The 16,529-nt window shown below is 37.0% G+C and overlaps 1 protein-coding gene across 7 annotated transcripts in view; it reads left to right on the top strand.

The window, feature by feature from the left end:
- Positions 1 to 16,529, top strand: part of LARP4 (La ribonucleoprotein 4) — a 49,477-nt gene that overhangs the window by 17,578 nt on the left and 15,370 nt on the right. For 6 of the 7 annotated variants that reach the window (XM_032212348.1, XM_032212347.1, XM_032212352.1 and 3 more), the window contains 7 exons: positions 6,531 to 6,606; positions 7,561 to 7,697; positions 9,607 to 9,710; positions 10,245 to 10,355; positions 12,483 to 12,536; positions 13,163 to 13,372; positions 15,106 to 15,209. In XM_032212348.1, the coding sequence (XP_032068239.1) occupies positions 6,531 to 6,606; positions 7,561 to 7,697; positions 9,607 to 9,710; positions 10,245 to 10,355; positions 12,483 to 12,536; positions 13,163 to 13,372; positions 15,106 to 15,209 (796 nt within the window). Of the gene's footprint in view, positions 1 to 6,530; positions 6,607 to 7,560; positions 7,698 to 9,606; positions 9,711 to 10,244; positions 10,356 to 12,482; positions 12,537 to 13,162; positions 13,373 to 15,105; positions 15,214 to 16,529 lie in introns of those variants that run through there. The other variant, XM_032212353.1, reaches the window with a different exon arrangement.

The raw sequence follows: 16,529 nt of genomic DNA on the forward strand, positions 1-16,529 counted from the left end.
TGGCAAATTATGCAGCATATTACATAGGTTCTGAAAATACACACTATGTATACCCTCAATACCAGTTATGTCTAGTGTATGAGATTATTGATATCTCAGAACTTTGATAGTGGCAGTAAAAAAATAAGCCTTAGCATGTTTTTTTACTGTGCACTTAAAAGAAGCCCTATCCCAAAATAAGCCCTACTTAAGAGCCTGCGCAACCGCCCATCCATTCTGTCTGGTTGCTCGCGGTGCTGTGGCCATGAAGTAGGGATGTGTGGAGCTGTCTCATGTGCCTGGCTTACCTCCTGGTTCCCACAGCTACTTCACTCACCCCCCCCCCCCTTGCTTCACAGCGGCAGCACCAGCAGCCATGTGGAGCAGGAGTCCATGTGCCTGCCGGCCCACTTCTGCTTGTTCACGGCCACAACAGAGCAGGAAGCTGAGCGGTATGCTGGTGCCACGGCCGTGTTCCAAGGAAGATGTCTGGGCATGGATGGTAGGCTTCAGGGGCCCTGAGGTAAGCCAGTGTGGGGCAGCTCCGCCCCCACACTCGCCTTGTGGCTGTGGCACTGGCACGACTTGCTCTATTGTGGCTGTGATCAAGCAGAAATTGCACAGCAGCCACGCGGGATCCTACAGGACAGGACTGCTGAAGCCCGCATCATGAGGCAGGTATCAATACATAGTTTCCAAAACATAGTTTCTAAATAATAAATACATTTAATTACGTGTTTTGTTTATTTTGTTATTTTTATTATATCCCACAATAGATAGTAGTTGCCTAGTTCTGTACTTTAAAGGAGTTCTGAAGAAACTGGATCAATTAAGAATGGAGGATAACTAGGGAACTAGATTCTAATTGATTGTAATTGATATCAGGAGAGAGGGAAGGACCCAAGTTAGTTAAGCTTTGAGAAGCAAAAACTAGACATGTGATTTACTTCAGGGGCTGTATTCTAGTTGAGGCTTGATAGCCAGCCTTTAATTTGGATTCCTTCACTGAACAGTGGCACAGTGATCTAAATGGCCGCCTCCAACTTTGCAATTCTAGTGCAGTTATTCTGTATATATTCTGAGGTAGCATTCTTTCAGTTGTTTACTTTTGAAGAGAGAATATTGCAGCTTTGAAACTACACCAAAGTGTTTTTTAAGTGTTAGAATTCCAGTCCCCATCCCACGCACTATGTTTAAGGGGTTTAATGAAAAGTTGAAAATTATAGGCAAGACAAGGTTCTGTTTTATTTCTCTTCTTTTAAATGTTTTTTAAAGGACACCAGATTGAAAATAATTTCAGGACAAATGGCTTGTTCTTTTTTTCATGCTTTCTATTTACTATGTATATTTGTAATTCTCCTGTGCGCTGCTTGGAGAATCCAAGCATGGGTTCAATTTCTTATGCAACAACAAATTGGAAAGCCCGTTTAATTTTATTGTTTGTGTGTAAATTGCATGTAAGATCATCTTCCAGGTGATAAATGGTTTTTTTTCTTCTTCAAAATATTTGAATTAGTATCTGAAGGCAAATAAAGTATTGCAAGTATTTTTGGGTTATAGATTTCTGGTAAAAAAGCCCTGCATATTTTGTATTTATCACTATCACATAGCTCTAATTTGATTGCTTTATAGACCCTAAGTGACAGCAGCAATCCTATAAAGAGTGTTTCAATGCAATTGATATTAATAGAACAATGTTCAAAATATACTTAGAACACCATAAATACTACAAACCAATTTTGTATAATTAATAAAGTTAAAAAAAGAAGGAACAGTAATTACTAGATGCAGTTACGAATAACTGACTGCAGCCCAGGTATTGGGGATTTGGTATCATTACTCCATTTCATTTGAACTTCCCTGAGGCTTGTAATTGAAGCTGCTGGCTAGCGGGCGGTGGGGGGGGGGAGTCAGAGAGACAAAGAGGACTAGGTAGTAGCTGTTTAACTCCATTTCATTTGAACTTCCCTGCTGCTGGTGATTGGAGCTGTTTTCTACAAGGGGGGAGTCAGAGAGACAAAGGTAGGGGCCTTTTAACTCCACTTCATTTGAACTTTCCTGAGCTACTGGCTACAAGGGAGCAGTCAGAGAGACACAGAGGAATCATGTATCTATAAACCAAAATAGCAATAATGCATTCTGAATTAGTGCGCTTGAGATTGTCATTTTATTTTATTTTATTTCAAAATGACTGGCTTAGTTCATTGTAATAGCTGTTTTGCACCTGTCTTTCCCAGTACTCTTCAGATTTGGATACTGTCCCCTTTGTAAACAAATTACTAGTCTACTTAGACAGATTACCTATCTAAAATCTCTAATCTGTGCTCTCCAAGCAGAAATTAGGTGCCCCATTCGGCCATTCCACACTATGGAAATGCCACACTATCAGCCCCCTCTACCACAAAGATCCTGCAGGAGAAGAGCAGTCTGGGCATCCGTGGGATCTGGCAGGGTGAGAGCTGTGAACCATAAACACAAAGCTTTTGCTGTGATCCAGCATAACAGATATAGCGCCCTTGCTGACCTTAATGGGGACACTAAAGAGACAGGTCAGGGTAGTTGTGATAATGATGACTCAAATAAGCATGGGATTGTGGTCCAAAATGAAGGACTTTCTTTGGAAAGGCGAAAAGGGGATCCAGGTATCACACATCAGTCGCACAAGAAGATCAAGGTATGTAAAAAGAGAAGTCACCTTCTGGTTGGTGATTCAATTGTAAGGGATGTAAATTTAGGAAAGGATATGGAGGTTTTAAAAGAGGTCGGGTGTCTGTCAGGTGCTACTGCCAGCAGAGATAAGAGGCGTATTAAGATACTCAAGAATGCAAGTAAGGATTGTGATGTTGATGCTATTATACATCTTGGCACAAATGATCTATCCTAAAAAGATGTACTTTCTGTGAAGAATGATTTCCAGAGCTTGGGGTATGAACTTAGTAGTGTAGGTTGTAGTCTTATCTTTTCAGAGGTTTTACCAGTATATAAGGAACAAAAAGGGAAGGGCCAGCATGTAGCAGAGTTTAATGTGTGGCTAAAGGAGTGGTGTAAAAGGGAAGGCTTTGGTTTTATTAGTCATGATGCCTGCAGCTGGTCCAATGAAAAACTGTACAAAAGAGATGGTTTGCATCCATCCAAGAAAGGGACTGAGTTGCTTGGCATTAAATTCACAGATTTTCTGGATAAACATTTAAACTGAACAGCGGGGACAGAGAATTAATTGATACAGAACATTTCTGTCCCCAGCAATCTAAAACTCATATCATTGCATGCAACATAGATGTTTGTGCGGGTAAGATTATCACTCCCGCTCTCAAGCAAAACCAACCATTTAATAATGAGTACCATGCCATGTGCATGAATCATAAAAGTAGCAAGAAAATAGGGGCAGTCAGGCATAACACAGGTTATGTAGGCAGTAAACACAGGATCAATCAAAATGGACTCAAATGTCTATGCACCAATGCACAGAGTATGAGGAATAAACAGGGTGAATTAGAAATTCAAGTTAATGACGACAGATACAATATTGTTACCTTTACAGAAACTTGGTGGGATGAAACCTACAAATGGAACATACAACTAGAAGGATTTAAATTATGTAAAAGAAATAGACCAAATAAAAGAGGAGGTGGAGTTGCACTATATAGAAGAAATAACTACATCTCTACAGAAATAGAGCCCAAAAATGATAAGAACTATCTTGAATGCATTTGCATGTTAAAAGTTGGGTGGGGGGAAATGACATTGCCATAGCTCTATACTACAAGCCACCCAACCAAGCAGAGGAAGTAGATGAACTTTTTGCTAGTGAGCTAACTAAGGTATGTAGGAAGCACACCACAATAGTAGTGGGGGATTTTAGCTACCCTGACATCAACTGGGAAACAAACTCTGCACCAAGTGGAAGATCCAACAGGTTTCTAACGAACCTAGCAGACAACTTTGTTTCCCAAAAAGTGGAGAAGGGAACAAGGGGATTGGCCATATTAGACTTCATTCTCACTAATAGAGGAAATGATAGAAGATGTTGAAGCCATAGGAACCCTGGGGGCAAGTGACCATGCAATATTGGAATTCAACATTATGCAAACACAAGTAGTAGAACAAAGTCAAACTAGAGTCTTGGATTTTAAGAGAGCTAATTTCAATAAACTTAGAGTTTGGGAAGAATTCCATGGATGAGAATCCTCAAGGGGAAAACAACTCAAGTAGCTTGGGAAATTTGTAAAAATGAGATTACAAAAACTCAGTCTAGCACAATACCAATGAAGAAGAAAAATAACAGCTTCCAAAAGAAACCAGCATGGCTGCATAAAGAACTCTCTGACAAATTGAAAGACAAAAAAGTTAAGTCTAAAAAGTGGAAAAGGGGACATCACTAAGGCAGAATATCAGCAAATAGCCCGAGCATGTAAAGATGAAATAAGGAAAGCTAAGGCTCACAATGAAGAAAGGCTTGCCACAAAAGTAAAAAATAACAAAAAAAGCTTCTTCCAACATGTTAAAAACAAGAAAAAAGTTAAGGAAACAATTGGTCCATTGCAGGGAGAAAATGGCAAGTAGGTGACAAGCAACAGGGAGAAAGCAGAACTATTGAACTCATGTTTTGCATCTATCTTTACACAAAGGGATAAAATAGTCTAACCTATCAAAAACAGCACCACAAAAATCAGATTAGGAACACAAATTGAAATAGGGAAGAAAATGGTAAGTGAGCACCTGTCTTCCCTAGACGAGTTCAAATCACCAGGACCGGATGGATTACACCCCAGGATTCTGAAGGAACAGGCAGATGAGATCTCAGAACCACTGAACTATATCTTTCAGAGATCCTGGAGCACCGGGGAACTACCAGAGGACTGGAAAAGCTGATGTGGTTCCCATCTTCAAAAAATTGGGGGGGGGGGGGGGAGAATAGATCCAGGAGACTATAGACCTATCAGCCTGACCTCCAGTACCAATACTGGAAAAGATAAGCAACGAATTAGCGAATACCTAGAAGTAAACAAAGTAATAGCCAAAAGCCAACATGGGTTTGTCAAAAACAGATCATGCCAGACTAATCTTATTGCATGCTTTGACAAAGTGCCAAAATTAGTGGACCAGAGGAATGCCGTTGATATAGCTTACTTGGACTTCAGTAAGGCATTTGATAAGGTAGACCATAACCTACTACTAGTTAAAGTAGAAGAATGTGGGTTGGACAGCATCACCACCAGATGGATTCGTAACTGGCTGACCCACCGCACTCAAAAGTGTAGTCCTCAATGGAACTGTATCCACATGGAGGGAAGTATGCAGTGGAGTACCCCAAGGCTCTGTACTCTTCAACATCTTCATCAATGATTTAGGTAAAGGAATAAATGAGAAACTGATCAAATTTGCAGCTGACACCACGCTGGCAGGAATAGCCATAGTCCAGAAGACAGGCTTAAGATACAGAAGGATCTTGGCAAACTTGAACATTCGGTACTATCTAATAAAATGAAATTCAATGGTGAAAAGAGTAAGGTTCTACATTTAGGCAAGAAAAACAAAATGCACAGGTACAATATAGGTGGTACCTTGCTCAATAGTAGTAACTGAGAGGGATCTTGGAGTCCTAGTGGACAATCTTTTAAATATGAGCCAGCAGTGTGCAGCAGCTGCCAAAAAAGCCAACACAGTTCTAAGCTACATAAACAAGAGGGATAGAATCAAGATCAGGTGAAGAGTTAATAACACTTTATAAGGCCTTGGTAAGGCCACACTTGAAATACTGCATTCAGTTTTGGTCGCCATGATGTAGAAAAGATGTGGAGACTAGAAAGAGTGCAGAGAAGAGCAACAAAGATAATTAGGGGACTGGAGACTAAAACATGAAGAACGGTTGCAGGAACTGGGTATGTCTAGTTTAATAGAAGGACTAGGGGAGACATTTTGGCAGTGTTCCAATATCGCAGGGGTTGCCACAAAGAAGAGGGAGTCAAACTATTCTCCAAGGAACCTGAAGGTAGAACAAGAAGCAATGGGTGGAAACTAATCAAGGAGAGAAGCAGCTTAGAACTGAGAAGAAATTTCCTGACAGAACAATCAATCAGTGGAACAGCTTGCCTCCAGACGTTGTGAATGCCCCAACACTGGAAGTCTTTAAGAAGATGTTGGATAGCCATTTGTCTGGAACGATATAGGGTTTCCTGCCTAGGCAGGAGGTTGGAGTAGAAGACCTCCAAGATTCCTTCCAACTCTGCTATTGTATTGTATTGTATTTGTTAAGTTTGGTGTTCTTAATACATCTGCCCTACTGCAGTTCCACCAGTCCTCCATGAAGGAAAATACTTTTTTGGCTACTGATATCCTTTGATCCAACACTGTTAAAAGGAAAAAGGAAGTAAGATACAAGTTCTCAAAGCCTCTGCTTTCTAAGAATTCCCTAATCTTCAACACCATATTTTTAAAAGGGTGTTAGGAGCTAGGAGGAAGTGAGTTACAACTGCTTTCTGTCAGTAGGGATAAAAACGGAATATAAGTTCCTGGTTTTAGATAATATATTCTTGGAATTCTTTTCTCAGGTGAAGGCAACCCTGTCATTTCTGCAGATGATTTAAAAGAATGCTTGAAGAAACAATTAGAGTTCTGTTTTTCACGGTATTGTGCCTTTTTTATTGTATTAGTGTATTTATGAGGTTAGTTTCAGCTAAATAGAGCTACTTGGCATGCTTTGTGGATATTTTATAAGAAATTAATTTGAAAATCTAATGACAGATATCTCTAGAGGCTCCCAATGGTAATAATGAGATGTAGATATAGTTGCAAAGTCAGATTGAGCTAAAACACCTCAATTAAAATACCCAGAAATAAAATAGATAAATAGTTTATTTTTCTAATAACTGTCCCTGCTTTCTTGGGGATAAATAAGTTGAATACTTTAATTTTAAATACAATTGCCAAAGATATTCAAATAAAACCTCAGTTTTCTGGACTGTGATGCAATGGGGTTCACATGGAAGAGACCAAATTCCATTGCAGTTTACATAATTGGTGTAATTATGTCATTACACAAATGATCCAAATTATTTGCATAATTTCACATCATTAATGACCTAAAATGCATAACTTTTGTTGCTGTAATGTATTCTTTGATACAGTTGATTCAGAGAAATAATGGATACCCTTTCTATCCAAGTTTTTTATTTTTTATTTTGCTAAAACAAGGTTTTCTGCAAGCTAGTCGGGAATGATATTAATAATTTAGTGTAGTGTATTAATAAATGCTTGCCAGAATCAGCTTGGAACAATGTGGATGATGCGATGTGGGAGCAAAGAAATACTTAAAATGTTTATAGCCATTTACTTTTCCACCTTAAATCTGAAACTATTTTTCAGTAATAATATCAGATTATATTGTTATGGTGATTCTTTAATTTGGGAATATGATCAAGATTTTGTTTAAAAATAATACCTCCTTTAAAAGTAGCTGGGTGTATTATTAACTGCTTAAACTGTTTCTGGGGTTAATACATTAATTTCTTTTGAAAAGAAAATAGTACCGGTATTCGTTTTTAAAAAAGTTAAGTAAAATGTTTATTAATTTAATTCTAGTGAGAATCTATCCAAGGATCTTTACTTGATGTCTCAGATGGACAGTGATCAATTTATTCCAATATGGACTATTGCCAATATGGAAGGAATTAAGAAACTGACAACCAATATGGATCTTATTGTGGAAGTACTAAGAGGTATATAAAAATCTCATTTCTGTGTGAATTCTATAGAATTATTATTCTAAATCTCTTGTCCTGACCTTGTTATTGCATAGAAATGGATATAGAGGTATTCCTTTTTTAGCAACTACAGGGACCAGTAGTTCTATCTTTAATTGATGATGTTGCTAAGTGGGAAATAACATGTCTGTGACTGTTTTTATTTTCCTCTCTCACCCATCCTTTGGAATGATCACTCTGGCACTTGGATAATTAGCAAGAGGGGAATTGATGTTTTTAGTTACTTTCTTTGACAAAAAGGGATGACAAAAATAGGTCAGGTTCAAGAGAGGCTAACCAGATATCTCTGCCCTACCAAGTTTAGAAAAAGGGGGAAAAAGCAATCTTTTTCGACCCTGACCATTTGTTCTCTTCATTCCCCTTGCAGAGTAAATAGATTTGAGAGAAAGAGATTACAAGAGAGTTAGCAGACACACTGGACTGTTTGTGTATATATTCAGAGTTGGCACCAGTGCATTCCTTTCGATATGTATTCCCCATTGTATGCCTGCTAACCCTCTTGTAACCCTTTCTTCTCCTATCTTGGCAGATTAAAAAAAGTAAAAGAATCCCTGTGGATTTTACTCAGCTAGTTGTTGCCGACTATAAGAGACGGTAATTTCTGTTTCAAGGCCATTGAGCCAGCACTGTCTGAAGAACTTTCTGTGGTCATGTGGCCAGCATAACATCACATAACACTATTAATTCTCTGAAAGGGGCAGAATATAAAACCAACTGTTCAGGCACAGGATCGCATTAACATTTCCAGTTGTCATAAAACATCTCCCCTACCACTCATAGTGGTTGCATCTGAGTAATTGACAACTTGTTTATACTTATAGCAATAGCACTTAGACTTATATACTGCTTCACAGTGCTTTACAACCCTCTCCAAGCAGTTTATAGAGTCAGCATATGACAATCTGGGTCCTTGGAAGGATGGAAGGCTGAGTCAACCTTGAGCTTGGTGAGATTTGAACTGCCAAATTGCAGGCAACTAGCAGGCAGCAGAATAAGCCTGCAGTACTCCTTTCTAACCACTGTGCAGCTCTTATGACTGTTTATCAAGTGCCCCATCATCATGTGATAGCCATTTGCATTTTTTTTCTGCCAGCTTCTCTAGAAAGTCAATGGGGAAGCCAGCAGAGAAGGTTGCAAGCTATTACTGCCTGCCAAGAGGATTCCCTCTCATCTCTGGGAACTGGCTAAAGGAGCAGCCTGCTAAGAGAAACAGAACTCCTTCAGCAGGGTGGAGAAATGAAGCTCAGGTCCCACAGGTTCCATTCCCACAGTCCACCAGAGAAGTTCTCTTCCCCACACAAGGAGAGCTGAATTTCATACAAATGTGGAGCTTAGATCCTGAAGGTCCACACTGTGTTTTGCAACCCACCAGAGATGTTTTCTACCATGTCCAGAGAGGAGCTAATCCCAGCAAGCAGTTCTTTTGCTGTGTCTGTTTAATGACCCAGAAGATTGCTTAATGACTGCAACTGGGAATGCTGGGTTTGCAGTTATTGAGTAAAGCAGTCACATGGGCTTCTTGCTTAACTGCTTTGCTGAATGACTGAGATTCTGGTCCCTATCCTGGTAATAAATTGAGGACTACCTGTAGTTAACCAAATATGTATTTTCTAAAAATATACCTGAAACTTGCCCCAGTACAGAGTATTATACCCATAAATACAGAAAAGTATTTTAGTGGCATACATAAAATCTGTTGTGCCAGATGACGATTCTCTAACAGAAGAATGAGCAGAGTTACATACATTGAGTACTAAACAGTGACCATATTGTTTTAGATTAAGTTGAAATCTGAAGAAGGAGATTTTCACCATGCTTTCTCAGTGTATTTTCAATAAACAGAGTTCTGTTCTGTTTAATTTAGCTTCTCCTATAGTCCAAGTGGATGAACAAGGAGAGAAAGTTAGACCAAATCATAAGCGTTGCATTATTATCCTTCGTGAGATCCCTGAAACCACACCAGTAGAGGTAAGTGTCTTAAAATGTATTACAAATATGACAGTGTGAAAACAACTTCATTTGCAGGACAATAACCAGTAGGTTAAAGTAATGTTTATATTTGATACAAGTTTGCAAGTGAGAGATGGTAATGTATTTGAGCTACATATTGGTTTTGAGCTAGATTTGATGGACTAGAAATATTTGGCAATGATTGTACTTCTCAAATACCTGTATTGTTTACCACATTCTTGTAGTAAGTATTCTCATGTAATTTGCCTTTAAAAAAAGGTATCATACAACATTCCTAGTTGTAAAGAATAATGACTTTTTCTTAGCTATGACAGTATTTTTTTTAATTGTTTATTTCCTAAACACTTTGATTTGGAAAGTCACAAAATGATTTTATATACTTAATATTAACCATTGTTTGGAAATTAAAATGAAAATAGTAATTTTCAAACTATTGTTGCAGAAATTAAAATCCCCTGCAGCATGGATAGGATTTTTAAAACATAATTGTTAATGTATTTCACTGAAATAGTCTTTATATATTTAATCCAGGAAGTAAAAGCACTGTTTAAGAATGAAAGCTGTCCCAAAGTTATAAGTTGTGAATTTGCTCACAATAACAACTGGTACATTACATTCCAGTCAGATACTGACGCACAGCAGGTAAGAATAGCATGCGTTCTGAATTTCATTTCACTAATGAATTCTATCTTTTTCTAGTGTCTCAAATAAGTCAAAGCAGTTTGAAATTCTTGCTTTTAAATATGTCAATTTAATAAAAATAGATTGTATTTATAAATTCAGAAACATAGGTGGAGCAAAAGCATTGGGATCTTAATAAAACTTATAGGAAAATACTTTATTAAGACTATGAATAAACAACCTACACTTAACCAATAGCATATATGCAAACATGTTCTTGCTATCTTCCCCTTCAAGCATGTTCTCGTACAGTTAATCTGAAAGTGGTTGGAAATATTTTGGCGTTCGGTCTATTCGGTGTGGCAAGAAATCCTTTTGTTGTCCAAAGCTTGCAGTTGGAAATGCAAACTGCTTTTCATAGAAGTCCTTTTGTTAAACAGGAACATTGGATTTTAGACTCTTTCAGCATTTCTATAGACTGCTGCTCTTCAAATATTAGTTGCATAAGATTTCTGCAGCTCTACAGATGTGCTGGTATTTGCAGCTTTCAAAATGAAATTATTTAGAAAATTGTCAAATCAAAATTTTTATTAAACCAAACAAAACAAGACACCCATTTCTATGAAATTTCTTTGCTGTATTAGAATCCTGTTTGATGTGACCTGTTATATGTTGTGCTTTCTTTGAATCTCACTAATGTCTTTAGGTTTTGTATGTAATTTCATTCTGGAATTTTCTCTAGTTTAATTGAAAAGTAGTAGCCCCTTTCCCCTAAACTATATATCTAAAACCAAGTTCAGCAAAATTCTGTTTTTTGTTATTCTGATGACTTTGTGAGGATGTTACATTTTGGTCTGAGATTTTTCTTCCATTCATTCTCTAAAAGTAAGTAAAATAACCTGTGTTAGGATTCTTGGTTATATTTCCCAACTCCCAGATATCTAGTTTTGCTTTGGAAAAATCATGCTCCTTGTCAGAGTTGCTTACTACAGACGTACGGGTCAATTATTTTGACTTTATCCTATACAGGATTCCAACCTCCGTTCATTCATACCTTCCAATTTCACCAAAATAATGTAAAATGGCAAATCATTTGAAATCTTATGTTGTCTGCACTCCATTTGGGCCCTATTACCCAAGCTTAGCAAACAATACCTACGCTGACTGCAGCCCATTAATTGTGCTTAATCCTATCCAAGACTCTCTTATACCATCTATCCCAGCAAAAAATCTCTTTCCTCCACTTTCAGTATTCCAAAAGGTAAGGACGTTGATAATTATAAGCAGCTAGGTGATTGTAAAGAGTCAGGAAATGGCAGAAGATGTGCCACTGCACGCATTGCTGTTTTCCAAAAGTCGAAATGAAATACTTCCTGTCCCAGGATCACAGCTATGGTTTCTTCAGTTCCACTGATCCATTTGGTACCTCTTCCACTTTCTTTAGCAGTCATTTTGCAGCAAGAACAACTTGTGTTCATCTGAAATGTGAAATCAGGAGAACTTCCCAGCAGGTTGGTGTTGAGGGAGGCTTCACTCAGAATGTCACTGTGCCTGAATGTCAGACCCTATATATACACAACTTATATGTAAAATGTAATAGGTATCTCCCATTCAGTTTGGTGAGACATTGTGAATCTCAGACACAGTGCTGGTTCTTCTTTTGGTAGAATTGTGCTTTCCTTTGCCCTCCCCTCTCCCATCGGGTAAGCTCTCTAATCTCCCATTGCTCAGCTAGAGAAAATTCCAGAACTTTCAGATGCTTTGGTTTTGAATACACTGATGACATTTAATTTCAGTTATAGGTAAACTAGCTGTTGTTTTATCATTTATCTTAGGTATATTGCTTTGCACAGGTATTTATTTCTGGGATGTGATTTATAACTTTAAATAGAGAAAATTACTGTTTGTTTTAAAGAAAAATCTACACATGATTTTTGAGAAAAGATTTGTTTCAGAAAATATGGGAAAGGAAGGTGGTGTAATTTTCTTAATGCTTTAATAAATATAGCAAAGTTGAAATGTTGCAGAAGTAACAAAAGAGTGCTGTAGAGTTACTTATATTTCAGCTTGAAATCAATCCTGGAAATTCTTTAATGTTTTTGAAAATGTTATACTGATCTGTCATTGGATATTTTTATATCTGTACAGGCTTTTAAATATTTACGGGAAGAAGTTAAAACCTTTCAGGGCAAGCCAATAATGGTAAGCTTTATTATCGTATGTATATCTCAACTTATAGTTTAATGCTTAAACTGTTCAATTATACTTATAACTACTTAATCACTATTAGATTTTCATTAGTATGATTATCATAATGTTTATGTTTTTCTACAGAGTGTCATAGATGTAATATTTTGAAGCACCAACTTTAGTTCTGGTTTAATTCAAAGTTTGCTATGTTACGGTTAACTATGAATAAGATTACAAAGGATTATTTCTCATATAATTTTGTGGTAGTTTTAATTGCAAGAGTAATCTTGTCATGGTAAAATCTTGATAAAAATTGAACATGAGGAACTAAAAAGAGAAGAAATATTTGTTCCAGACAATGTTTGAAAAGTGTATCTATTAAACTGAACTGCAGTTGCTCCCAATACAATCTGCAAAGTGGTTCAGCAAAGAATCTTAAGTTGGTTGCAGGAATAATCAGGAACTAATTTGAATTGCCATTTTTAATTGGAGATCCCCAAATTTTAACAAAAGCTAAAAGTAAAGCTACAGACAACCTGTCAGGAAACAGATGAAATACAAACAGTAACATTTGTGTCCTGTAACGGTCTTTATATTTGTTATAATAAATATAGCCCAGTTTAAACTTTCTTATACAGGCCAGGATAAAAGCCATCAACACATTTTTTGCAAAGAATGGTTACCGGGTAGTGGATTCCAGTGTTTATGTTCAACCGGTTCAAACACAAGCACAGTTTGCCTCACCACTGTTCATGCAGCCTATATACAGTCCTCAGCAGTACTCCATCTATAGTATTGTGCCTCAGACATGGTCTCCAAACCCTGCACCTTATTTTGAAACACCCCTGGTAAGTACCTAACGTTTGTGCTTTGCAGTGTTTGCTTTGCTTCAAAATATATATCTCTGTCTTAAAAATAATGCCAAGTTCCCTGTCCTGTAATGAATGTCTTTTGACCCTCATACAACATTTAATTGATATTGGAGTTGCATATTCTACTTTTTGTGACTTGGGGAGTGGAACACTGATAACTTCAGGGAATTAAACATAGTCATTTAAATTCCAGATAGAAAATATTTATGCTTATAGCTAAGTGGAGTTTCCAGAACCTTGTAGATTGGCAGTGCAACTATTTGGCAGACAAAAGCGTTCTTCACAAATTTGAGATGCTACTCTGAAACTAAAATATAGTGGCACAAATTAATCATTATCAAATATATAAACAGCTATTTTCATTACAGGTAGTCCTTGACTTACAAGAGTTCCTTTAGTGACTATTCAAAGTTACAACAGCACTGAAAAATGTGACTATTGACCAAGTTACGACCTTTGCAGCATCCCCATGATCATGTGATCAAAATTCAGATGCTTGGCAAGTGGTTCATATTTATGATCAAAAGGTCATGTGATCACCTTCTGACAAGCAAAATCAATGGGAAGCCAGACTCACTTAACAATCAGGTTACTAACTTATCAACAGCAGTGATTAACTTAACAACTATGGCAAGACAGGTTGTCAAATGTCTCACTTAACAACAGAAATTTTGGTATTAATTGTGGTTGTAAATTGAGGACTGCCTGTATTGATAGAACTCTAATAGAAAATAAAGTCAGATCTGTTTTAATAGTGAATATAATGAAATGCAGTTTGCATTCTCCTAATTCTATATTTTTGAGCTGTTTAAATATTTGAGTTCCACAGGGTTGTTGATTCCAAAGCAAAAGCTTATGTTTCGTGAGCAGGTGTTTATTTTAAATGATAATCTGGTCTGAATGTATCTTTTCACTGCATTACTATATCAATATTATTTTAGAAATTATTTTCCAAAAGTAATAAATTTGAGAACACCTCCAACCAATGCATAGGCATCCAAGTTTATATTGTAACAACAATTATTGTGGAAATTATATAGGTGTAATACTTACAGGTAGTCCTTGACTTTAACTTTAATGGAGCCTGGAATTTATGTTGTAAGTCATGACAGTTATAAATCAAGGCCTTTACGTGACCAACTCAATTGTATGGTTATTTTTGCAGCAGTCTTTATGCTAATACTGTAGTCATAAAATGGATTCATTCCTGTGGGCAGGTTTTGTTAGAAACCAGAAAAATCATTGCAATCACGTGACTGGAATGCTGTAACTGGCTATAAGGGCATGCCAGTTTCCAAGTGCCTGAAATATGGTCATGTGACCATGGTGGGAATACCCCCGGGGTGTCAAACTCAAGGTATGCGGCCGATGGGGTGCTTAAATCTGGCCTGTGGGGCTGCAAGCAAAAACAGAGCTTTAGGGGCCTGTGCCCAACCCCACCCACCCCTGGCCTTCCGAGGTCAAACACAACCCTGATGCGACAATCAAAGAAATTGAGTTTGGCATCCCTGAAATACACTGTCAGAACTCCAGAATGGGATCATAAGTAGATTTTGGAAGATTTTATCACATCCGTGACCATTCATTAAGCAAGAAGGATTACCTGTACTTCCTTGGTTTTAGCTGTGCAGCTGTTAAAATTGCAGTTCTGAGAATTTGTATTCAGTTGTTTGCAGTGAACCTCATGATATATGTCGTGCTTACTTCAGGCTCCGTTTCCGAATGGTGGATTTCTGAACGGCTTCAGTTCACCAGGTTCATACAAGACAAATACTGCAGCATTGAGTATAGGTCGCCCATTCCATAGAAATCGGTAAGAAAGTTGGTACCAACCTTTTTGGAAAGTAAAACTTCTATGTTTATATTGGGACAATCACCAACCTTGTTCAATAAAAGAGTGGTTATTTTATCTGTGCTCATAAGTGAATTTCTGTCGACTCCTGCTTCAGTTTCATATCTATTATATTTTCTTCAGCTTTATATTTTATTTTCTTCATATCTAAAAGAATAGTTTTGCTAAAACCTACAGGAAATTTAGTTGGGTTTTGAGATTGACAGCTGCAAAAAAAGGTCCTTTGTTTTTGGCTTTTTTAGTCTACATATTATGTTTGATGAGAAGAATCATCTTTAACATACTCATGGCAATATTTTGGTCTACATTTGTTTTAATCTAAAACTAACTTCATTTCTTTTTAGTTAATCTCATTGTGTTGTTCTTCTTGTGCCATATCCGTCATTGGATATTGGCAATCTATTGTTTTAATTATGATACCCAAATCAGTCTTTTATTTTTAAGTATCTTCTGACAACACGTCATTTTAAGAAAATATTTTTGAAATATTTTTTCTTGAATTGAAAATTCTTCATTTGCTCATTGCTTATAGCAAACTCTATATGAACTCTATAAGAACTCTGTGTGTTCTTATTTTCCTTAAGAAGTCATTTTCCACAGCTGTGGTAATTATTTGTTGCATTATTTTGTAATCGTAAAAATTTACCAAAATCCTGGCGTCATTGAGGCAGCCTTAAATGAAACAGAATAAATAAATAGATAAATGGTGGCAGAAAAAACAGTAACTCCAGTTCTGCTACAAACTGTCTTGAGTTGTAAAAGAACTTTGCTAAAGCAACTAGAAACCTATACTCACATTTTTCAGTTTGAGATTGCAACGCATAAGCTTAGCAGTTCCCTACCCATGTATAACATTGAAATCTAATAATAGAATTGTTTGTTTTGGACCAAGAGTTTGGTGGATTGGGACTAGGGAGAAATCCCAGAATGTGCCAAATAGGTATGTTAAACTTTTGGGAGACAAATATTCCTGTTATGTTGTAAAGTCCACTTTTTAAAAAAAGTCTGCCCGTGACAACTTGGCAGAGGGTTTTTTTGAGTGCAGTGATGTGCTATTTCAAATCTACTTAAGAATCCTTGATAAAGAATTGGAACTTCTTAAGGAGGAAGAAATAAATTTGTTTTGTTTTATCCTGTGTACAGATAGTCCTTGACTTACGACCACATTGGAGCCCAAAATGTTTGTGCTAAATGAGATATTTGTTAAGTAAGTTTTGCCCCATTTAATGAACTTTCTTGCCAATAGTTGTTAAGGGAATCACTATGGTTGTTAAGTTAGTA

The sequence above is a fragment of the Thamnophis elegans genome, chromosome 2 (assembly GCF_009769535.1).
Source record: "Thamnophis elegans isolate rThaEle1 chromosome 2, rThaEle1.pri, whole genome shotgun sequence".
Lineage (NCBI taxonomy): Eukaryota > Metazoa > Chordata > Lepidosauria > Squamata > Colubridae > Thamnophis > Thamnophis elegans.